The sequence below is a fragment of the Zophobas morio genome, unplaced genomic scaffold (genome assembly GCF_036711695.1).
Source record: "Zophobas morio isolate AGI-343-1 ecotype UQ-CSIRO unplaced genomic scaffold, CSIRO_AGI_Zmor_V1 ptg000108l, whole genome shotgun sequence".
NCBI classification, from domain to species: domain Eukaryota; kingdom Metazoa; phylum Arthropoda; class Insecta; order Coleoptera; family Tenebrionidae; genus Zophobas; species Zophobas morio.
The window spans coordinates 2013617-2037906 of NW_026972213.1; the positions used below are offsets into that span (position 1 = coordinate 2013617).

The 24290-nt window shown below is 32.5% G+C and overlaps 3 protein-coding genes across 11 annotated transcripts in view; 1 reads left to right on the plus strand and 2 right to left on the minus strand.

Annotated features, from left to right (window-relative positions):
- The window catches only part of LOC135144839 (protein lingerer), a 31953-nt gene extending 31401 nt beyond the window's left edge, over positions 1 to 552 (minus strand). For 5 of the 6 annotated variants that reach the window (XM_064076958.1, XM_064076959.1, XM_064076957.1 and 2 more), the window contains exon 1: positions 483 to 552. The gene's annotated coding sequence lies outside the window, so the exon portion shown is untranslated. Of the gene's footprint in view, positions 1 to 424; positions 450 to 482 lie in introns of those variants that run through there. The other variant, XM_064076955.1, reaches the window with a different exon arrangement.
- Positions 49 to 24111, plus strand: LOC135144847 (riboflavin kinase). Its single transcript, XM_064076976.1, has 2 exons — positions 49 to 362; positions 23517 to 24111. Exon 2 carries the CDS (start codon positions 23562 to 23564, stop codon positions 24006 to 24008), a length of 447 nt encoding a protein of 148 aa, XP_063933046.1. The 5' UTR covers positions 49 to 362; positions 23517 to 23561; the 3' UTR covers positions 24009 to 24111.
- On the minus strand, positions 2958 to 23522 carry LOC135144840 (UTP--glucose-1-phosphate uridylyltransferase). Of its 4 annotated transcripts, none has more exons than XM_064076960.1 (6): positions 23423 to 23522; positions 14327 to 14746; positions 13849 to 14277; positions 3744 to 3882; positions 3279 to 3688; positions 2958 to 3225 (listed from the first exon to the last, which is right to left on the minus strand). In XM_064076960.1, exons 1-6 carry the CDS (start codon positions 23450 to 23452, stop codon positions 3118 to 3120), a joined length of 1536 nt encoding a protein of 511 aa, XP_063933030.1. In that variant the 5' UTR covers positions 23453 to 23522; the 3' UTR covers positions 2958 to 3117. The 4 variants fall into 4 exon arrangements, with proteins under 4 accessions (XP_063933030.1, XP_063933031.1, XP_063933032.1 ...); XM_064076961.1 differs by lacking the exon at positions 23423 to 23522 and adding an exon at positions 22659 to 22714; XM_064076962.1 differs by lacking the exon at positions 23423 to 23522 and adding an exon at positions 15140 to 15466.
- Positions 24112 to 24290: the final 179 nt, after the last annotated feature.

Genomic DNA, 24290 nt, shown 5'->3' on the forward strand with positions numbered 1-24290 from the left:
GACAAAAATTGATGACTAATTTACGTCGCGTCCCAAACTTCAAGTCTGATGGGAATAAGAGCAAATAACATTTTCACAAAACAGTTCTTGCGAAATAACTTGATTTTCCGGCTAGCTAATGTTATTACAATGGCAACACTGTCTCGAACCGTGCGAAAGAATCTTAACGTTGCGAGTTTATCGCATCGTGAAAGGCACAAATCCGACCAAAATCACGCTTTTCGCGACCACGGATTCAACGTCCAGGGAGCCCACGGGTCCCAACGACCGCTATTTTACCATGTGGAGGGACGCCATTTCAGAGCTTGGAAAGATAGCAGTTTGTGACAACCAAACAGTACGAGGAAATTCACGCGGATCCGGTGAGTAAAAACTTGTTTCCTTGCTAGAATTCGCGTTTAGGGCACGATATAGAGCACAATACCTTGATAGACACTCACTAACAATTGTAAATCAGATGAAAACGAGAACATTAACCATACCTGTATAATTCAGTAAAACCACAACGCACTAGTAGCTGGTCACGTGATCGCTTAAAATGGCGGCTGACCGCCTAGCTAAACGCGCCAAATTACCGACTGAGCTGACTTGGGGTTTTTAATTGCCAATTTCATGAAAGGCACTGGCAGAACTTAGGGCATTTTTAGGCAAATGCGAAACTATACCAAAATAGTTTCATTTTGAACATACTTTTGTGGAAACAACGCGGCTTCAGTGCTCTAAATAATAATAAATGTAGTGTCCTGATTGCAGGGATTTTTTAAATTTAAACTGTTTAAAAGTGAATGGCGGGGACGTGGCTAAAGTAGCAGCTTTTATTTATTTATTTAATTTAATTTTTTATTTTAACCTTCTGTCGTACCGGTTATTGGCATGTTCGGGTTGTATTCTCAAGTTCAAAACATTTCCGTTTACATTAACCATAACTTTGAAGTTATTTTGTCGTTTTTTAAGCAATCGCCCACATCATTGCTATAAATTAAAATGCAATTAACTTTTTTTCAATTAGTGTAATATATACGAGAAAATTATAAAATTTTAACCATGCCTATTCGTACTACATGAAGTACTAAGTATTTTTAAATAATTTCTTTGTAATATTTGACATCATTGTACGTAAAAGTAAAATATCCCCAGGGCGAACTTGACTTATTTTTTGTTTCCCAAAGGGTTTCCCAGTTTTATTATATGACGATGTTTCTGTTTATAATCACTTCATTTTTAAAAAACATCATAGGCAATTTGATTCTGTAATAAAGAACGTAAGGCCTCTAGTCAATTATTATGTAAAGGCCCTTGTACACTTGCCATAAACGGAAGCGTACCGTATGAGCAACAAAGTTTTATAATTAGACTTTTAGATTAAGGGAGGCTGTGATCAGCGCACGTTAGACGTACTAGATATAGATATAGGATAAGCTTACCTGTATCTATATTAATTATCACAGCCTCCCTTATTTATCCAAAAGTTTGTTGTGCAAATTGTGCAAAAAAACAGAAATTTCAGAAAAAAATGGCTGCTGCGGGAGTATTATTGTATTATAATACTAATTATTCACAACTTAAACTCCTGTTTGCATCGTGGTTGCATTTTTTTTTTATGAAATTTCTCATGAATGACCGCAACAAGATAAAATTACGTTCCTGTAATAACCTTGACCGATGGAATGACTAATAAAACAAAAAGTTTAAATAATTTGTTATTATTGTCATAGGTAGAACGCACGTCTGAATACCCCATCAAAAATAGTTCTGGGTTTAACCACTTTGTTAAAATTTATCTATATTACTTCCCGAGCGTAAGAGAAGGAAATATTGTTATCGAGACCGTCGGCCGACTCTACTTTTACGTTTTCTCGACCTTTCATGACCCCTAGAGTACGAAGGAATAGGTCTGCCGTTTCCGTCTGTGTCTGTCTGCGGTCCAGGATTTTTATTAGACAGATAATCTCCAAAAGTACTGAGTCAATTGTTGTCAAATTTTGTATTTATATTAGGAATATCATGTATTATAGATGGTAAAACGCTCACCAAAATTTGTTTAATCATCCTTACCAATAATGTTCATAATCGTACATACAAATGGGTTTTAAATTGTATAAAATAACATAGCCCTACACATGTAGTTTATCCTCTCCAAAAAATCGATGACGTCAGCTCACAATTTTGCCGAATAAATCCTATTTAAAATGTGCAAAATATGATCAGTCTATACTTGTAATTTATCAATGCATTCGTATTTTTTAGATTTGCTTATAGGGGGTGACTCAAAAAAATGAATTAATCAATCAACTTATTTTATTGAATAAATCAAGAATTGCAAAAATTAATACTTTGAAATCTTGCAGATATTTTAAGGTTATTGTAAGCATGCAACCAAATATATCTGTTGATTCCCTCCAAGAAATTGATGACGTCATCTCAAAATTTTGCCGAATGTTTACTTGTGATTTATCACTTCATTCATATTTTTTTATCTGCCCCCTATTTTCTCAAAGGATATGTCGTTTGCCAAAATTAGTCTTATTTTAGCAAGGACTAGCCCCGCCCACCCGCCCTCTATTTTCTTAAAGGGTATTTTATTTGCCAAAATCAGTCTTATCTTAGCAAATACTAGCATTTTGGCAAATGTAAAAACTCTTGTCCATTCGCCGTAAACGGAAACGTAACCAAAAAACCAAATAAAGTCTTGTGGACTTACCACGCATAAAAACGTAGAGCAGAAACAATAAACTTAACCTGCATACAATAGCAGTTACTTTAAATATTTTTTTTACCAAAAATTGAAAGCTGATCTAAATCTTGAAAGACTTTATTCTAAAAATTGACGCATCAATAAATTCTCTACCTTCACAGTTATTTATTTTTCTTTAAGTATGTAATTGCGTTACGTTCCTGTTGCGGAGTTCAGCGCGTGTGACGTAACTTTTACGAAAGATTTAAATCAAACTTGGATACATGACAAAAAATATGTATATTTATGCTAGAATTGCACATTCATTTTTTTTTAATAAATAGAAAACAATTTTACTACAAATGAAGTAAAATTTTATATAAGTATACAAAAAATATCTACACGTTTAAAACTAAAGAAAAAATGTACACACATAACAAACACTAGTGGTCTAAAATACGCATATTTCCGGAAACTATTTTATTTTCTAAATTGGCACCTGAAGGAATATCAATTCTGTCTCCATGATTTGCTATTATAATTACAGTACCCTGAAACATAAACTATTAAAAAAACGCAAACCTCACTTTTGCTCCATTAATACCTTCAATGAAACTCCCCTACCGAACGTAACATCACCAGAAACGGTCAAGTGATCTAACTCAATTAAATCCGGTATATTCGCGAATCTTCCTAGAAAGTCTTTAACTATAGCGAAATGGTTGTCCCCTAATTTAACCAAAGGAGTAGTGGGGAACATTCTCTGCGGCGACATAACTAGCGATCCGTTCTTTAAACTATAAAGATTGCTCATAACCAAAAGGAGATCCGATGTTTTCTTCACTGGCAAGAATCGACTGCGAGGTACATTGATTCCAATACCTCCTTCGAACGATTTCATGGCTGCACCAACAGCGGTTTCTAACTGGATGACATTCAATCCGTTGTTTAATGTTTTGTTGTTAATAATTATTTCCAAACTGAGGGACCCTTCGGTGAGAACTCGTTCAATAGCTGAAACATGAAAAATTTTGTTAAAAATGGGAGCGTTATTTTGATATTGGATTACCGTCAAGCTTAGCCCAAAGATTATTTGTGTTGAAGAATTTGAACGTTTTAACTGATTTGAAGTCATCAACGTGCTCTTTTGGGACTTGTGCGATCTCAAGAAGTCGGAGTTTGTTTTGATATTGGATTAAAGTACCACCCTGTAGAAGACAAAATTGACAGTATATATTTTGATAATGAAAAGTTGTTTTTCAGAGAGTTGAGTTTGTATGTTGATTTTTACTTTAAGGTCTAGTTTGAGAAATAGGCACATTAAATTTTAAACCGATTCTTAATTTAGAAAATTATAATAAAGGAAATACGAAAATCAGCAAAAAGTTTTGTCAGATAATAAAATAAAAAAATTTTAAAAATTTATGTGCATTTTGACGTAACAATTTTACTAAATGGAGACTACTGGGTTCTGATTGTCTATATTTAATAGCGCTTTAATTTAATTACTTATGATGAATTAATCGCATAGTTAATTTAACAACCTTTTTATAAAACCGGGCTTTAAGGTCAAAGATAGGGTTAAATTAATTTACCACCTAATATAATCCTCGTTATATTAATCAACGTTCATTAGAACGCGTTAACTTTTTTAGTTATGGTGAAAATATTTTAATTTATACATTTCAATTTTCCACTTAAATCAGGTTCAAAATTTACTAGTATTACTAAAACTAATATATATATTTTTCACCTATTGTATACAGTATGACTGTCTTTTACTTGATTTGGTGTTACCTTCACCATATACATCTTATCTTAATATATATAAATCTCGTGTCACAATGTTTGTCCTCAATGGACTCCTAAACCACTTAACCGATTATAATAAAATTCGCACACCATGTGCAGTTCGATCCAACTTGAGAGATAGGATAGTTTAAATCTCAAATTATAGTCGCAATTTTAATTTATTGCTAATTATTTGTCTGTTATTATTTGACAGTCACAATTATCTCTTAACTCCAAATGATTCTAACAGATGTCGATACCTTTCGACTGGGTTGAGTAAGTAATCAATAGATGGCGCTGCTATGGTAAATCTACTAAAGTCACTAGATCTACTATTACTTTTAGAAAGTACGGCAAACTGCCTGTGGTCGGAATTCGACAGAGAGGAACCTAACCTATGTGTTAAACAAAGATAGCGCGAGGCTAGTAATTTTCGCTATCTGTCAACGAAAGTTTGATGTGTTTACGATTTGAGGTTACGACAGACTGTACTAGAATTATTGAGTTAACGGACCGGAAAGAACACTATTCCAGTCCCAAAGTAACTCCAGCCCTATTCAACGAGAAAGTGTCACCGGTAACCAGCAAACAGTCGTGGAAGACGTGTTACCACCAAGGCAATTGACGGCCAATTGACAGTAACAGGATCGCCATACCGGAAGCAAAAAATACCTGCTGTCGAAAAGACGGAGCATAACAAGGACACAGATATATTTCTATTTCATAAAAGTTACTAATTGCCACACATTTCAAGATCGAGTCACATTAAAATCTACGAACGTGTCATATAAGCTACATTTTAACAGCATAATTACCACGTGTTGTTGACGCTATAAAATTAATTAAATTTATTTTGTAGTGAACGAAATATTGTGTTCAACGTACTTCCCCTTCAAATCTCAATCCAGTGAATTTGTATACCAACATCAACATTTTCGTCTTTGTTCGTAAATAATTTCATTGTACTAAAGGGTTATAGTAGTAGAAAGTCAAATAAGGAGATCACCATATTTTTTTACAAATACCATCTGTGTGAAAAAGCATAGTGGACTCCGTGACTGATGTTCTCTTATTGTTACTCTTAGATTGTTTACTATAATGTAATATAACAAAAACTTTAGCCACAGCAACGCGTGGCCGGGTCAGCTAGTATACTATATGTATTCAAGAAGTCAACACCAGATGGTGCATTTTTCCAACGGGAAAAGTAGAATTATCAGTTTGGAATTCCACAAACCTTTATTTTGAATTTAGGCACATTTTATGACATTTACTATTATTTTTACTTCCCAAGCGTAAGCTAAGGAAGTATAGTAATCGAGTCCATCGGCCGAATTGTCACTTGACAAATAATCTTCGCAACTACTGGGCCGATTGTTGTCACAATTTGTATGTATATTAGGAATATCATATAGATGGTTAAACGCTAACTAAATCCTGGCTAATCATCCCCACCACCAATGGATTGACGTTATCTCCAAAATTTATAATAAAGTTTTTTTTTTTAATTTGTAAATAAGATACGCCTGCACTTGTGGTGTGTCGAATTTTCACCCCAGACATCCGGAATTTTTGGAAAAAATTCAAAACTGAATAACAATATTTTGCAATGTAACTTTGAAACTGCAAAACCGATTACTCTGAAATCTTGTAAATATTTTAAGGTGATCGTAATCATGGTAAATCGTTAAGCAAAATTTATTCGTTTATCCCCTCTCAACAAATTGATGACGTCATCTCCAAATTTTGCCGAATAAATCCTCATTTGAAACTTACGCCCAACACGCTTGTTTATATCTTGTAATTTTTTGAAAAATCTGAATTTATTTTTACCTTTAACCAATTTTTGAGATGTTTTTTCATTTTTCAATTTTTCCATTTTTCAAAGAAGAAATATGTATTTTGCAATTACGCTCCGCTCCTCGGTCTAACAACGAATGAAAAATTCATCACAATTGAAATCGGAGCAGGTGGGTGGGGTTTAATCTTTGTTGTTTTTTTTTAATATATAGAGTTTTCTTCCAACAACAGGATAGTTAACATGTTCTCAGTTTCTTGTTGGGAAAAAAGACTTCGTATATTAAGAAAAAAATTGGTCTAAAGAGTTTAGACAGTACTTCCCTCGCTGTCGGAAACTTGACGACTGCATGCCTATTGTGTTTTTTTTTTCTCATTACATTTTTGTAGTGGGAATTTAAAAAAAAATTGTGATGACGTCATCAACATTTTTGCAAGGACATGTATATCAGTTGGGATAGATGTAGTGTAATACTAAGAATAAAATTATTGTATTCCCAAATTTTCGGGAAAATGAATTGGGTCGTTTTGAATATTGATTTCTTATAATCAATAAAATAACGAAACAATTTACTCACGTATACGGCGTCGGTGTGTAATATCTAGAGAGCGGATTTCTGTCGGGCTAGGCAAGGCCAAACTCGGTACGGCTCGTACGGGATGCGAATTCATTGCGGTTGCGGACTGCACTTCGTTTATTTGAGATTAGAATAACGCTGTTTCGTTGCACTCTGCTGTTAATTCCCGTTCTCATTTACTTAGCCGTTTGATTAATAAATCGTTAATTATATTTATGGAATTAGTACCGATTAAACGTGACGTAGCCCGACAAAAATCCGCTGTCTAGTAATATGAAAGGCAACTGAAAATCGTTTATGTATAAACATTCTTAATTTAAGATGACAAGCGTAACAGCATACGTGAGAGTCAAACAGAGAAACTGTAAACAAAACGACCATGGGTTTTATTTTAATTCTTGACGGTGAAATTCACAATTGGTTGATTATAAACATGTCTATTTCACATTCGCGGAACCAAGTGAGCGCATAAAACAAATGCAGGTCTGTAATGTTAAAGTCGATGTAAATAAGCGTGCTACCCTTATGTTTCAACCGAGTTTTTCCTTTAACAAATTTTGTGTCTACCAAATTGGGTTGGTTGGGGTGTAATACTAATAATAAGTGTTGCCTTTAATTTAATCAATAAAATAAATTGACTTCATTAATTTTTTTGAACCACCTCTTAAGAAAATCTAAAAAATATGAATGGAATGATAAATCACAAGTACAAACTCATCATATTTTTTGCATTTTAGATAGGATTTATTCAGCAAAATTTAAGGGTGACGTCATCAATTTTTTTAGGAGGGATGCACAAATACATTTTGAACAAAAGTTTACCATGCTTATAATAACTTTAAAATATTCCCAAGATTTCAAAGCATTCGGTTTTGTAATTCCTGATTAAATCGATAAAATAAATTCACGCCTTCATTAATTTTTTTGAGTCACCCTGCATATGCAAATCCAAAAATATGAATGGAATGATAAATCACAAGTACAGACTCATCATATTTTGTACATTTTAGATACGATTTATTCGGCAAACTTTTGAGCTGATGTCATCAGTTTTTTGTAGAAGATTTGACGAAAAATTTATTATGCTCTTTATAACCTTAAAACATCTGCAAGATTTCAGAGCATTCGGTTTTGTAGTTCCTGATTAAATCAATAAAATATATTTACGCATTCATTAATTTTTTTGAGTCACCCTGTATATGCAAATCCAAAAAATATGAATGGAGTGATAAATTACAAGTACAGACTCATCATATTTTTACAGTTTAGATAGGATTTATTCGGCAAACTTTCGAGCTGACGTCATCAATTTTTTGGAGGGGATAAGCAAATATATTTTGACTAAACATTTATTATGCTCTTTATAACCTTAAAACATCTGCAAGATTTCAAAGCATTCGGTTTTGTAGTTTCTGAGTAAATCAGTAAAATAAATTTACGCATTCATTAATTTTTTTGAGTCACCCTGTATATGCAAATCCAAAAAATATGAATGGAGTGATAGATCACAAGTACAGACTCATCATATTTTGTACATTATGGATATGATTTATTCCACAAACTTTTGACCTGACGTCATCAAGTTTTTGGAGGGGATAAGCAAATATTTTTTGACTAAAGATTTATGATGCTCTTTATAGCCTTAAAACATCTGCAACATTTCAAAGCATTCTGGTTAGCAGATTAAAAATTAAATTTCAAAATGTTGTTTTATAATTTTGATTTTTTTTCCAAAAATCTGGACGTTTCGGGTGAAAAGTCGATTCAGAGTTGTAAACTACATGTGTAGGACTATGTTATTTTATACAATTGAAAACCCATTTACTATGTACAATTTTGAAGTGACGTCATCGCATTAGTGGTGGGGATGATTAGACAAATTTTGGTTAGCGTTTTACCATCTACATGATATTCTTAATATAAGTACAAAATTTCACAACAATCGGTCGAGTACTTTCGGAGATTATCTGTCTAATAAAAATCCGGGACGGCAGACGGACAGACGGACGGACAGACGGACAGACAGACGGAAATGGGAGACCTATTTCTTCGTCTTCTAGGGGTCATGAAAGATCGAGAAAACGTACAAGTAGAGAGTCGGCCGACGGACTCGATTACAATACTTCCTTTGCTTACGCTCGGGAAGTAAAAATGGGCAAAATATAAGCCCCGCCCACCCACCCCTTCTCAATGTGATGAATTTTTTATTCATCGTGAACCTGACGTGACCTACCGTGACCCGACCTCTTCTAGTTAGAAAAATAGTCGAAAATGTCAAAAGTGTCAAAATCAGTTTTATCTTATCAAATATTAGCCCCACCCACCCACCCTGTTTTTTTTTGGAAGGTATTTGATTTGCCGAAATCAGCCTTATCTTAGTAAGTACTAGTCTCCCCCCCTCTTCTATTTCTAAGGACTAATTTTACTTCTGTTAAGTATAAGGTCATTTATTTGATTCAGATCGGATAAAATCAATCACTCAAAAAGGGGCAGGGAGGGTGGGCGGGGCTAGTTATGTTCTTTTTTCGAGTGGGACTGGAAACTAATAATAGAATCTAGAATAGTCTAATGAAAAAAGTAAAAAAAAAAAACGCTAATCGTATTTTTTTTTTTTTTTTGTTATACTATTTGCTATAAAATTTGTTATTTCATGCATCTGACCTGACTTGACCTACCGTGACCTGACCTCTTCTAGTTAGAAAAATAGTCGAAAATGTCAAAAGTGCCAAAATCAGTTTTATCTTATCAAATATTAGCCCCACCCGCCCACCCTCTGTGTTTTTGGAAGGTATGTAATTTGCCGAAATCAGCCTTATCTTAGTAAGTACTAGCCTCCCCCCCTCTTCTATTTCTAAGGACTAATTTTACTTCTGTTAAGTATAAGGTCATTTATTTGATTCAGATCGGATAAAATCAATCACTCAAAAAGGGGCAGGGTGGGTGGGCGGGGCTAGTTATGGTCTTTTTTCGAGTGGGACTGGAAACTAATAATAGAATCTAGAATAGTCTAATGAAAAAAGTAAAAAAAAAAAAAACGCTAATCGTATTTTTTTTTTTTGTTATACTATTTGCTATAAAATTTGTTATTTCATGCATCTGACCTGACTTGACCTACCGTGACCTGACCTCTTCTAGTTAGAAAAATAGTCGAAAATGTCAAAAGTGCCAAAATCAGTTTTATCTTATCAAATATTAGCCCCACCCGCCTACCCTCTGTTTTTTTGGAAGGTATTTAATTTGCCGAAATCAGCCTTATCTTAGTAAGTACTAGCCTCCCCCCTCTTCTATTTCTAAGGACTAATTTTACTTCTGTTAAGTATAAGGTCATTTATTTGATTCAGATCGGATAAAATCAATCACTCAAAAAGGGGCAGGGTGGGTGGGCGGGGCTAGTTATGGTCTTTTTTCGAGTGGGACTGGAAACTAATAATAGAATCTAGAATAGTCTAATGAAAAAAGTAAAAAAAAAAACGCTAATCGTATTTTTTTTTTTTTTTGTTATACTATTTGCTATAAAATTTGTTATTTCATGCATCTGACCTGACTTGACCTACCGTGACCTGACCTCTTCTAGTTAGAAAAATAGTCGAAAATGTTAAAAGTGCCAAAATCAGTTTTATCTTATCAAATATTAGCCCCACCCGCCCACCCTCTGTGTTTTTGGAAGGTATGTAATTTGCCGAAATCAGCCTTATCTTAGTAAGTACTAGCCTCCCCCCCTCTTCTATTTCTAAGGACTAATTTTACTTCTGTTAAGTATAAGGTCATTTATTTGATTCAGATCGGATAAAATCAATCACTCAAAAAGGGGCAGGGTGGGTGGGCGGGGCTAGTTATGTTCTTTTTTCGAGTGGGACTGGAAACTAATAATAGAATCTAGAATAGTCTAATGAAAAAAGTAAAAAAAACAACGCTAATCGTATATTTTTTTTTTTTTTTTGTTATACTATTTGCTACTATAAAATTTGTTATTTCATGCATCTGACCTGACTTGACCTACCGTGACCTGACCTCTTCTAGTTAGAAAAATAGTTGAAAATGTCAAAAGTGCCAAAATCAGTCTTATCTTATCAAATATTAGCCCCACCCGCCCACCCTCTGTTTTTTTGGAAGGTATTTAATTTGCCGAAATCAGCCTTATCTTAGTAAGTACTAGCCTCCCCCCTCTTCTATTTCTAAGGACTAATTTTATTTCTGTCAAGGATAAGGTCATTTATTTGATTCAGATCGGATAAAATCGATCACCGAAAAAGAGGCAGGGTGGGTGGGCGGGACTAGTTATGTTCTTCTGTCGAGTGAGACTGGAAACTAATAATAGAATCTAGAATAGTCTAATGAAAAAAGTAAAAAAAAAAACGCTAATCGTATTTTTTTTATTATACTATTTGCTATAAAATTTATTTCTTATTTCATGCATCTGACCTGACTCGACCTACCGTGACCTGACTTCTTCTAGTTAGAAAAATAGTCGAAAATGTCAAAATCAGTTTTATCTTATCAAATATTAGCCCCGCGCACCCACCCTCTGTTTTTTTTTGGAAGGTATTTGATTTGCCAAAATCAGCCTTATCTTATAAGTACTAGCCTCCCCCCCTCTTCTATTTCTAAGGACTAATTTTACTTCTGTTAAGTATAAGCTCATTTATTTGATTCAGATCGGATAAAATCAATCACTGAAAAAGAGGCAGGGTGGGTGGGCGGGGCTAGTTATGTTCTTCTGTCGAGTGGGACTTAGTTGCAAAATCCTCATTTCTCAACAAGAAATTACCATATGAAACAGGTTTTTAAAAGAGTAGAATTTTCTAAAGAAATTTTGATAATTAAACCCCGCCCCTCGGTCTGATTAGAAATGAAAAACTCATCACAACTGAGATCGGGGTGGGTGGGTGGGGCTTAATCTTAGTTTTTTTTTTCTTCATGTACATAGTTTCTTCCAACAATTTTTTGACACAAAGAACAAGAGATATTATAATTAAGAACATAGGGTCAATATACTATTCAATAATTTTGGACTGTTCTTCTAATGTAAGCCACGTAGAATAACTTGTACTTTCCCGTTTTTTTTTCGGAAACCTGAAGAAATGTAAAAATTGAAAAATTCAAAATTCAAAACTCGTGAAATTTCAAATCGAAAAACTGCAAAATCTAAAAATTGAAGCGTCCGAAAGTTGGAAATCGGAGAACTGGAAAATTTAAAAATGAAAACTCGAAGAATTGTAGAAAAGAAAAACAATAAATGAAAAATTGCAAATGGAAAAATTGACGAAACGAAAAATTGAAAAAACAAAAAATTGAAAAATTGTAGAAAGAAAGAAAATAAAAAACTACGACGAAATATTGCAAAATCTATAAATTGAAAAATTCAAAAGTTGGAAACTCGAAAAATTTGAAATCTAAAAATGAAACAAAAAATGAAAGATTGAAGAACTGAAAAATTCAAGTCAAAAAAGCTGTGGGATCGTTATTTACGCCACTGGATTTGACTTTATAGAGGATATCAGAAAAGAAAAATTGCAAAAACAAAATTTTTCGAAAAAGTGGAATTTATTTGGCTGCACTTCAGAGGCCATGGAAGTTCTGTTGAAATAACCTTCAACCAATTTTTGTTTACAATAAAACTGTAAATCTTTGCTCTCTGTACAAAAAGAGAAGAATTTTAACGACGTTATAGGCAGTTACTAGTTAACTCTGTGACGATATTTCTTTTGTTCTTTTAACAAAACATCCTTTTTTAGTTTTTTTCTAAACAAAATATGACTGGCACATCTTTAATTGTGTATTTACAAAGTATTTTAAAACTAAAAATTAACTGTGTTAACTAATAATTAATAATTAATATCTCAGCCTACAAATAACTTTTAAACAATTTACGCAATAGATGCCAGTGCTCTCATCATTATACAGAGTTCACTTCATATTCGACATATTTCTCATCTAAAGTCTAAATGATCACAATAAATTTATCTATCTAATCGCGTGTGAAATAGTACGCAATAAAATTACTCATCCGCCTTGTCACTTTTTAGCCTTTATTCTCAACTATAGTTGGGCATTTTGTGCATTTTTATTTTTAAATGAAAGAAATTACTTGAGGTCAATTATACAAATCAGTTTAACGTTACACGTAGAGTGCGATTTTTTGATTAATAGCAACAAGATCAAGTTAGATTTAAGTCGTGTTATAGAATACAGCTTAGTTTTACTTACGGCATCTTGTGCACGCAAGTTTTTCATAGTACCTGTATTACAAATATAAACAAAATTTTAAGATGTTTGTTTAGAACTGATACAAGATATCTGCCTAAATCGAGCTTCTGTAACCTATAAAATATACTATTTCGTAACACATGGATGTAAAAATCCGACAAGGGAAACAAGCGTTTTGTTAAAAAATTAATCACCACGCAGTATGCGATAAATATTGCGAAACCGGTAACAAAATTTTATCACACTAGCAGTCCAGAGGAAAGATATTTAAACTCAATTTCAAAACTACCACGTGCAAACACTCAATTTTCTGTCGCTAAAGTAATAATTACCTGGAAAATTGTACACGATTTGAAAAAATTTTTGCTACTCTCAATCCAAAACTTTTTATTACATTGACCCATTTTGCACATGACATTTTTTCTTACTCAAAAATATTAAGTCTAAAACTTCCAAGTTGTGTTAAAAACAGTACATATTTGACGTAAAGACTTCTCACGCTCCATGTGCATTTTCGTATTTTCTTGTTATAAAAAAGGTTTGCTTTTGTTACCCGCTTTAGAAAATTTCACACTCAAGGTTTTGCACAAACTTTGACTCATCTCAAAGAAGAACGTCTGTTTTTATGTAGAATTGTAAATACTGTGGACTGAAAATATTTTATCCCATTAGCTTAAATAATATTAATGGTTGTTTGTTCAGTAACACAAAATGTACTTTTGAGTGCACAATTAAGCAAGTTTTACAAACATTTTTTTAGAAATTTGTTCACTGCCAATTTGCAAAAATACAGCTTCTTACCTTAACATCAGCCCTGGTTTTGTCTGTAACTTCCATCACAAACTCGTGTTGAATTTTATCCTTTGGATTCAACAGCAAGTTCAGGATATTCAAATCCACAGTGGCTCCTAAATTATCGATATTCGAAATGAAACAATATTCCCTTCCGTCATCAATGAATTTCTTCAGCAATCCCGAATTCCTAAAACTTTGGTAAAAATCGCCGTGACCTGGCGGATACCACGATTCCAAATCGTTATGCACGTCCACTTTTTTAGTAATAGGCATTAAAGTTTCCCTATTTACTCGTGGGTAACAGGACTGATTAAACGTATGAATTTCCACTTGAAGATTTTTGTATTTCCTAATAACTTTCTCCGTATCTTCGTCCGTATTGAACGAATTCATCAAAATCAAAGGGACGTTGACCTTGTATGTTTTATTAAGGTGCTAAAACCGAGAGGATTAGTAAAATTGTGAATCAAAATTGTTCTTGTACCTCTATCTGCTGTACTGTCAAATCGAGGAAAGTGAGATCATTCCGCACCGCTATCACCGATTTAGGCCCATGGCATCCCATAGAAGTCCCAAGACCGCCGTTAAGTTTAACAACTACCAGTTTATTAAGCATATTGTGTATAGTATCTGTAGTTGGCGTCTCCAGAGTATTGTAATCTCTAACAGCATCATTAGGCAACTTCTCAATTTTATCCCAATCAACAGAAGGTCCAGTTTCTTCGAGAAACCTTCCAAATAAAGCTGTAAATCCGGCGAACTCTTTTCGAATTTTATTTCTGTCATTTTCTGGAGCTGTGGAGAGGAGTTTTTCTAACTCCTTCTCCAGCAAATTAAGCGCGTCCCTCTTCGTGGCTTCCCTGAATTCACGTGACCCGCTAGAGGCCCTTGTGTGGCCCCGAACCTACAAGCAAACACAAAAACGTCAAAAAATAATAACAACAATTTGACACTTACAGTTTCGCCGTCCCAGTACATGGAGGGTTGATTTTTACGATAATTGAGTATTTTAAAATGGTCACAGTCGACGAGACGTTTTTACTAGGTGACTGTCGTACGAAATAGGGACGAAACTTATCTACTTTGTTATCATTATTGCTTGAAAGCACATAACTAACATTAAAAATTTATGAATTCTCTTCACTATTACGTTGCCAATTTTTAAACGAGGGACATCAACGTATTTGTTTACACTATTACACGGCGTTTTGCTATTGGAATTATCCAAATATACGTTATGAATTCGTCCTTGTGGTTTAACAGATGATATTAGTATGAGGTGTATGTTAATACATACCCTTTCTAGTAGAGTCTCCATCCTGATTAGACACACGACACGAAAACGCGATTAGGACTGAATTGTTTCAGCGGGTACTTATTTTTATATACAAGTGATAAAACGAAGATATTTCCTTGGCCAGATATGACCGTTTTGACGAGACTATTATTAGACGTCGTCAATTTAAATGATTCTCATCACTGGAGTATTACAACTTGCAAACAAGAGCATAAATAAAATTGATATCGCTAGATATAATTATGCAATTCTTTTACATATATGAGCACGTCGCGTGTATGTGCTGTGTTCGTTTCGTTGTTAAATGACAGTCGGACAGAAATTATAAAGTTCTACAAAACGACATGTGCGTACATGCTGGAGGATAATGAGCACTAAATTCAATTGTGTTTTTTTTTTATTTATAAAGTGTTGCTTATGTGATATCGACAGCAGGCAATGATTAAATACTATGTAATGGAAAATAATTTAGTCTTTGCAGACGGAAAAAAATTAAAATGCAAGTAGATACTACTACTAATCTGAATCACCTAATGCACGAAACAAATTAGTGAAAACAATATATGTGACAATAGAAACTGAAAAAAAAAACATGTACTTATTTGTAATTTCTAACAACATAGCAAATGCTACAGCTTTTAATCTATTTTTACAACATTATACAAGTACTTAATAATTTTCTTTACTTCTCACACAAAATTATAACCAATATTATAAATTGTAAAATACTTTGAAATGGCGTCATCAAATTTTTAGTGAGGATGATCACGGTTTTATCATCTACACCATATTCTTATAATCATTCTAAAATTTCACAACCATTCACCAAATGAAACCTGTTACCCTCAGCTCACGCCGGCATAACAATAAAAAAATTAGATAAAAGATCCAACAGAAATTATTTGCCGAACTAACACCATTCATATAAAAATAGGCCCTCTTCTACGAAATGGAAAGTATCACACACTATTATTATCATTTACACACTCAGTAAATGAATAGATAAAAATTATTGCCGAGATTATAATCGGTTTTACTTAACCTACAAAAATATATCATTTTTACTAAACATCGTAAGATATATTTTAATAATAATAATAAAAAAATAGAGAAGATTGTTTTTCAAATAATCTGCAACCTGTCTGTATTTCAGTCGGTTATTAAGAAATTAAAAAAATATGTATAACCTTTTATCACTACAGATTCGACGCCCATGTGACACACTGCAAGAACTAAACCATCGAAGAATTAACACACATCTCAAAAGAACTTACTTAAATTCAGGGTCATCGCTGGTAATTAATTATCACTAATTAAGAAGTGAATTACGTATTCGACACATGCTAAACTAACAAAAATAAAAATAGATTTTTTCTAAAGAGGAGTATTTGCTAAATTATCTCATACAAAATTGTTGAATCATGTTATTACCTGTTTCGCGTTATTCAGCAAATTTATAAACGATGTAACGAAATGCGACAAGGATTGATGAGACCTTAATATCTATGTTAATTTTAGTGCCGACAATAATTGATAAAGTTTAACCTTTCAATAGATAAAGTTATGTGTGGTAAAAAATCCTAGACTCCTTCAAACTAAATTCTTTCGTTCGTTGGTGTTAAGATAAAATATTTATTTCTGATAAGTCTATTAACAAGATTGTATTTTTTGACACTACTTCTATGCTTCGAATTGTCTAATTTTTCATTAAGAAGTAGGTAAAAAGTCTTTTAGTCGCATGTTTCCCAATTTACTCTGTACATATAATAAATACAAAACTTTCGTAATTTATCTAATAAAACGAAACTCCTAGAATGAATCACAATTTTATGTCTTTAATCTCCAGTCATACGTGTTTACTCGGAACATATTTGATCAACTAATGAAAAGACAGGAAAAAAAACAAACATTACACACCCATCTCTCCATTTCAATTGCTTCAATTTCGTCTTCCTGATTTCTTGATATTTCGTTATTGTAACGATATTTCAAAAGATAGTGAGCAAGATATTGGAGAGGGTCTGTCACTTTTCTTGACACTGCTTCCGACAGAGCTAAATTTAGAGGTTTACCAATAGTCTCTTTTAAATATTGCATGTTCTGTAAATACATTCTTCGCTATAAGTTGATCTCTATTAAAATAAGTATTTACGATTTCTGTTACAAGAATAATAACGAGTCACAAAAATTGATTCAGAGAGTTGGTACTCCTTGTTTCTGTTAATCTTATGACAGATTTGTGTAAGGTTAAGTCGCAATTATTCCAGTGACCAAACAAGAAAGTACTCCAGCAATTTATACTCACACTTAAACTTAGGAAACTGTTCTGCTCCCCAGATAGGGACATATTAAGAAACGCAATCAAATGTAGAAAAATAACAAACCTAAAATTTGAAACTTCAAATCTGTACTTCTTTTTTTTTTGTCAAATATTAAAAAAAGACGCCACGGCGTTTTGAATTTTGAAATCTGAAACTTCAAACCTGGCAGCTAATATTTCTCGACAACTTAATAAACTAAAATTATTCTGAATCGGGTTTTTGATGACCCGGTAGTACTCTATCTTGATACATTTCGTTATAGATTTTTAGCACCTACTTTGTTGTTAAAAATATATCTACAATTTACCATTAAAGATAAACTATGGCTGCCTTTGATCGCGTTTTTTAATGTTCTCTCGGTATTTAGTAACTGTAATGCTTTAGAAAATATTATATACTTGTTTTCTGACCTTTGCAATTACAAAATTTATGGAATTAAATTTTACGAAATTTAATAACAACTTGTTACTCATCCAAACTGTTTATGCATTATTGCAACCACACACATAATTCCAAGGACATCAACGTGCACACATGTTATACTTCACAAACTAATCATTTGGGAAAAAAATCTTAATTTAACGTCAATTTGGAATTTCACTAGTGGTTTTCTTAAAAGTGCTACATGCTAACACTAAGTAACTTGACCAAAATATGTTAATATAAACATGATAATGAATTCTTGCTAAAATAAAGAGACATAAATCCGTGATGTATACCACAATTTTCACTCAAAAATTAACAAAACTGTTTTTTTTTTACTCGGAATTACCAAATTAATAGTGAGTTTTTCCTAGTAACCAGTGTTACACGTGTAAATAAGACAAGTCATTTTGAAGTTATTGAAGCGTTAATTGTCACTTCAAGTTCACATTTCCAAAAATCGTTAAAGACATGAGTTTAACTGATAGTGATCCTTCAAAAATATACAGAAAAGTTCGTCTTTTGCCCCTAAAATCAATGGACATTTTTGAGAAACGTTACGAAGAATTTGTGAAGCGGAAATAACAAAATTCAAAGCAAGGAAATATTCTAATGAGCGATGAATAATCTGCGCTTAACACTCGCACCAGTGCAGTTACTCAAGAAAGAGCACATCAAGCTTTTGGTAAATAGTTTTCAGTTATATTTAACATAACTAATCGCACAAACTGTACTAAAAATGTAAGTATAGTGTCCGAAATACTACAAGGTTAGATGGCCCCACTAAACTTAATAATGGGGTGTTATAATTGCGTCATAAATCAAGGATTTATCTCAATACCTACTGCTGGGTAATCTGTTTAAACATTTTTGGTACATTAAACCAACACAAACACAATTAAAACTGTGGGTTTGCCTAATTAACTGCTCCATTGTCGTCTTCACAATACCCTAATTTTACCACAGCCATATAACGTTGTAGTATCTGAGACACTATACATATAAAATAAAAGCTCTAAATAAATCGTCAAATTGAAGTTTCAGCTTTGTGGCCCTAGGGATGTAAAAATTTGAATACGTCTCAGAGGAGCTTTAGTCTCAAAAGTGCAAAAATTTTGGATATTTATGGTAATCTGATTTTTACTTCCCGAGCGTAAGCTAAGGAAAAAAGTGGTATCCCGTTTTATAACAATTTTTTTTTTTAATTTTGTAAATAAGATACACCTGCACTCGTTGTGTATGAATCCGTGTCGAATTTTCACCCTTGACATCCAGAATTTTTGGAAAAAAATCAAAACTGAATAACAATAGCTTTGAAACTGCAGAACCGATTATTCTGAAATCTTGTAAATATTTTAAGATGATCCTAATCCTGGTAAATCCTTAAGCCAAATTTATTCGTTTATCCCCTCCCAAAAAATTGTTGACGTCATCTCAAAATTTTGCCGAATAAATCCTCATTTGGAACTTACGCCCAATACGCTTGTTCACATTTATTTTAACATTACATACACATTCTTATTTTAACTTACAAGGGTTATCATAAAAAAATAAAATTCGCAAAATCAAATCTTATAATTTTTCGAAAAATCTGGATTTACATATACATATTTACCTTTAACCAATTTTTGAGATGTTTTTTCGTTTTCTTTCATTTTTTAATTTTTCCATTTTTCAAAGTTTCGGTTTCATAATTTTTCGTTTTTGCAACTTTAATACTTTTATCAATTTTTCAATTTCACGCTTGCAAATTTTTCAGTTTATTGTTTCTTGAATTTTTCGTTTTGATATTTTTCAATTTTGCAATTTTTCGATATTATAATTTTTCATTCTTCGCGTCTTCAGTTTCTCAATTATTAATTTTTCGATTTTTCAATTTTTTGTTTCCTCAATTTTCAAGTTCTTTATTTTTATTTTTCATTTACTTTATTTCCCAATCTTCAAATTTTTCGATTTTGCTTTTTTGGATTTCTCAATTATCCGATTTTGTAGTTTTCGATTTGTAATGCCCGTTTGTACCGTACTTTTAATCACCTGATCAACCTTATGCTTTGTTTAATTTATTAAAATTAAAATTTATTTGCCTTTTTTTTATGATACCTGTAGCCTTCTTTTCACAACAAGAAACTTAAAACATGTTGAAAATGGTAAATTTTTGTAGAGAAATATGTATTTTGCAATTACACTCCGCTCCTCGATCTAACAACGATTGAAAAATTCATCACAATTGAGATCGGGGCGGGTGGGTGGGGTTTAATCTTTTTTGTTTTTTTTTTATATGTAGAGTTTTCTTCCAACAACAGGATAGTTAACATGTTTTCAGTTTCTTGTTGGGAAAAAAGACTTCGTATATTAAGAAAAAATGGACAAAATATAAGCCCCGCCCACCCGCCCCTTCTCAATTGTGATGAATTTTTTATTCATCGTGAACCAAGAGGGCGGAGCTTAGTTGCAAAATCCTCATTTCCCAACAAGAAATTACCATATGAAACATGTTTTTAAAAGAGTACAATTTTCTAGAGAAATTTTGATGTTACAATTGAAGTCCGCCCCTCGGTCTCATGGGGAATGAAAAACTCATCACAACTGAGATTGGGGCGGGCGGGTGGGGCTTAATCTTAGTTTTTTTTTCCTTCATGTACATAGTTCCTTCCAACAATTTTTTAGCACAAAGAACACGAGATTTAATAAAAAACATAGGGTCATCAATATATTATTCAATAATTTTGGACTGTACTTTCTCGTTTTTCTCGAAAAACTGAAGAAATGAAAAACTGAAAAATTAAAAATTCAAAACTCGTGAAATTTCAAATTGAAAAACTGCAAAATCTAAAAATTGGAACATTCGAAAGTTGGAAAATCGGAAAACTCGAAGAGATATCGCAGAATTGTAGAAAAGAAAAACAAAAAACTGAATTGTAAAAATAAAGAAAATAAAAACCTGGAGAAACTTAATTCGAAAAATTGCAAAATCTATAAATTGAAAAATTCAAAAGTTGAAAACTCAAAAACTTTGAAATCGAAAAAATGAAGAGACAAAAAATGAAAGATTGAAGTCAAAACGCTGTGGGACCGTTATTTACGCCACTGGATTTTACTTTATAGAGGATATCAGAAAACAAAAATGGCAAAAATAAAATAAAATTTTTCAAAAAAGTGGGATTTATTTGGCTGCACTTCAGAGGCGAGGGAAGTTCTGTTGAAATAACCTTCAACCAATTTTTAAATCTAATTTACCGTTATGAACCAATATTTTATCAAATGTCCAACACGTGTTAAAAGTATCAAAAAATAAATAATCACATTAAATTTGTTGGAATTATAAACTTACAATTTATAGTATAGTTAGTTTGAACAAAAATAATCACCAAAACGTATCTAAAAAATGTATTAAATGCAATGTTGTTTGTCCTCAGCAATATACTTTATTTTTTATAACTGCTTATCAAGGGTGTCTCAAAAAAAATTAAAATGGAGAGGATTATTCTACCAAATAATCAAAAATCCTTATACAAGTTTCCTAAAATTTAAAAAAAAAAACAGTAAGCTTGCAGTGTTAAGTCATAAGTAATAAAACTGATATAATCGTCTGTAAAAAATTGATGACATCACCAACATACTTTTTTAAAAAATTTCGCTGGCAACATGCAACGTGTAATCTGCGGTTTAATAATCTTTGTTAGTTTTATTTTACTTTTGAAAAATTTCATGTAAATCCTTGTCAACATTTAGTTTTTTTATTTTATTCCAAAAATGTATTCTCCAAAAATATGAAACAAATATTTATTTCGAAACATGTTTTGAAATTTTTACGAAAATCTCGCCATTTTCTCAATGTTACATATAATTTTTATTGTATAGGTATGTAAAAAACTGCCACCATGACACATTTTTTTTCTGAACTGACCGAATTCATCTCTTGTTGTTTTTAAATTCCTAATTTAACTCAAAAGGAAAAATCCTTTTACTAGCAAATAAAAAATCAGCGTTTGCATTAATTCATTTTACACAGGTTGTCCCAGCGAAATCTTCTGATGACCACACTTTGCTCTTAACAGTATTTTGACGAAACAGAAAACCGGTTCTAAACAACCACTTTGGAGTTATCTCCATTAAACCAATTTTCCAGTGGGATTCCCCGTCTTACGACACTTTTTGCAGAATTTCAGATTCCAATTTTTGTTTTTTTCTTTTTTTTAATTTTTTAATAGTTGTTATTTTTTTTTTTAGTTACTTTTATGGGTAATAAAACGAATGGCACTTTTTCTTAAGAGGAGTCTTAAGATGGGTAATTCCTTTGAAAACTTAGGATGGTGGGGGTAACTTGAGAAACTTTTTCTCAAAAGTTGGTATTATTATACAAAACACATGAAAAGTTTTCAAACATAGGTATTGTAAAAAATTATGGTACAATTTGGAACACGGAGTAGTTTATGCGTTAACTGTCCTAGTTTAATTATATAAAAAAAGCATAGGCGTACATGAATTTAAATCTCAAAACATATGTCACTTATATTCGTATTACTTTAAACTTAAATGCCACTGTTATGTCATTTTGACATAAAATATCCGTTTTACACTAGGAAAAAATTTTTATTTAGCCAACCGAGATAAATGAAAGCATAAACTATTCCGTGGTCCCAACTGTACATATGTATATGACATTTGTCAGAAATCACACCAACAGTAATAAAGACACCGTTTTTTGTCGCAGAAATATCGTCACCAGAACAATAACTATAATTGTGTATTTGTTGAGCAGTTACATAACTTACTTTATGATCACCATACTCACACATTTTTACTTTATCTGTATATAACCACTTAATTTATCTTCTATTTAAGTTTTTATCTTTAACATTAGCTTATCTGATTCTGAAGCCGTTTAATCCTTTAAACACGGTTTTATTCGTAATTCAATTTTGTATAAATTTTAAATATCTAAAGAAATATTAAGAAAAAAGTGTTTATTCTTCTACGAAAAACAGGTAAAGTAACATGCCTTAGAGCTTGCTTTTGTCTTGTGTGTCATGCATGATAGCCATAATAATCATTCTCATAGATAAAAAATAAATTATCTAATGTCAAGCAATTTTCATATGTATTAGTAGCTCTACATGACCGTGTAGTAGATATCCTAAAATAAATTATTCTGATTAAAAAGTAGACACCTATTTAGTAATAATAGCATTAATTTATATGCAAAAGGATCAACATGTATAAGGCCGTCAACAATTTTTGCTGATAACAATTTCTACGGGTTCGTGGCGGGGTTATCGTAATTTTAAATTTATACGACAATTTAACAGTAAATTGCACCTGAATTGTTTGTTAACTTTTGCATTTTCTTATCTACTACGAAACACTTTATTTAAAAAATGCGGTATTCAATTCAAATCAAACGTGAATCAAATCCAGTCGCGAAAGTTCAGCGGTCGCGTAAAGGTCGTTAAAGGACACGAGCGAAACAACATCTAAACAAACCTTCGATAACCTTACTCTACATTATCATCACAAACAAATATAAATTTTGACTCACTTTTTTCTCATCTCCACCGACGGTCAACATCGGAGCCCCTTTTCTTAACCTGAAATTCCTGTCAACAACTGAATGTATTTTTCACGTTTTACAGGTTAGCCAACCATTGCGCACACGCATTGTCCAGGGGCGTAGGCAGATGACGTTCCCGAAGGGGTTGCCGCATTTCGCCAAAGGCGAAGTGATCAAGGGCTTTGGGAGGGGGTCGAAGGAGTTGGGGATTCCAACCGCGAATTACGATGTGGATGTCGTAAATAACATGCCCAAAGAAGTGGAGCCTGGAATTTATTTTGGCTTCGCTAAAGTAGACCAAGGACCTGTTTACAAAATGGTCATGAGTGTGGGGTGGAATCCGTTCTATAATAACACGCAAAAGTCGATGGAAATTTATATTATTCAAAAGTTCGATGAAGATTTCTATGGGAAGATGCTCAAGGTTGTGATGCTTGGTTATCTCAGACCTGAAAAAAATTTTAATAGCGTGGACGAACTGATAAAGGCTATCAATAATGATGTTAAAGAAGCAGAAGTCAAGCTGGACGAAGAACAGTTTTCGAAATTCAAAACACATGAGTTCTTTTCATGAGTTTGTTTTTAATAGCCACAAATTTAATACAAACATGTTTTTGTTATATTATGTGTTACACAGTGTTTTAATATCTATATATAATATACAGTGCCCAACACAATTTTGTTTTTCAACTATACCAAGGAGCTACATTGATAGATTAGATTTTTTACATTGCCGGATATCATTTTTTATAAGATTTTGAGAACGACGCAAAATACTCAACAATCAGTCAGTATTATAGTTATTACATCTAATAATAATTAAAGATTGTGATAAACTTTATAATGGTCGCGCAAT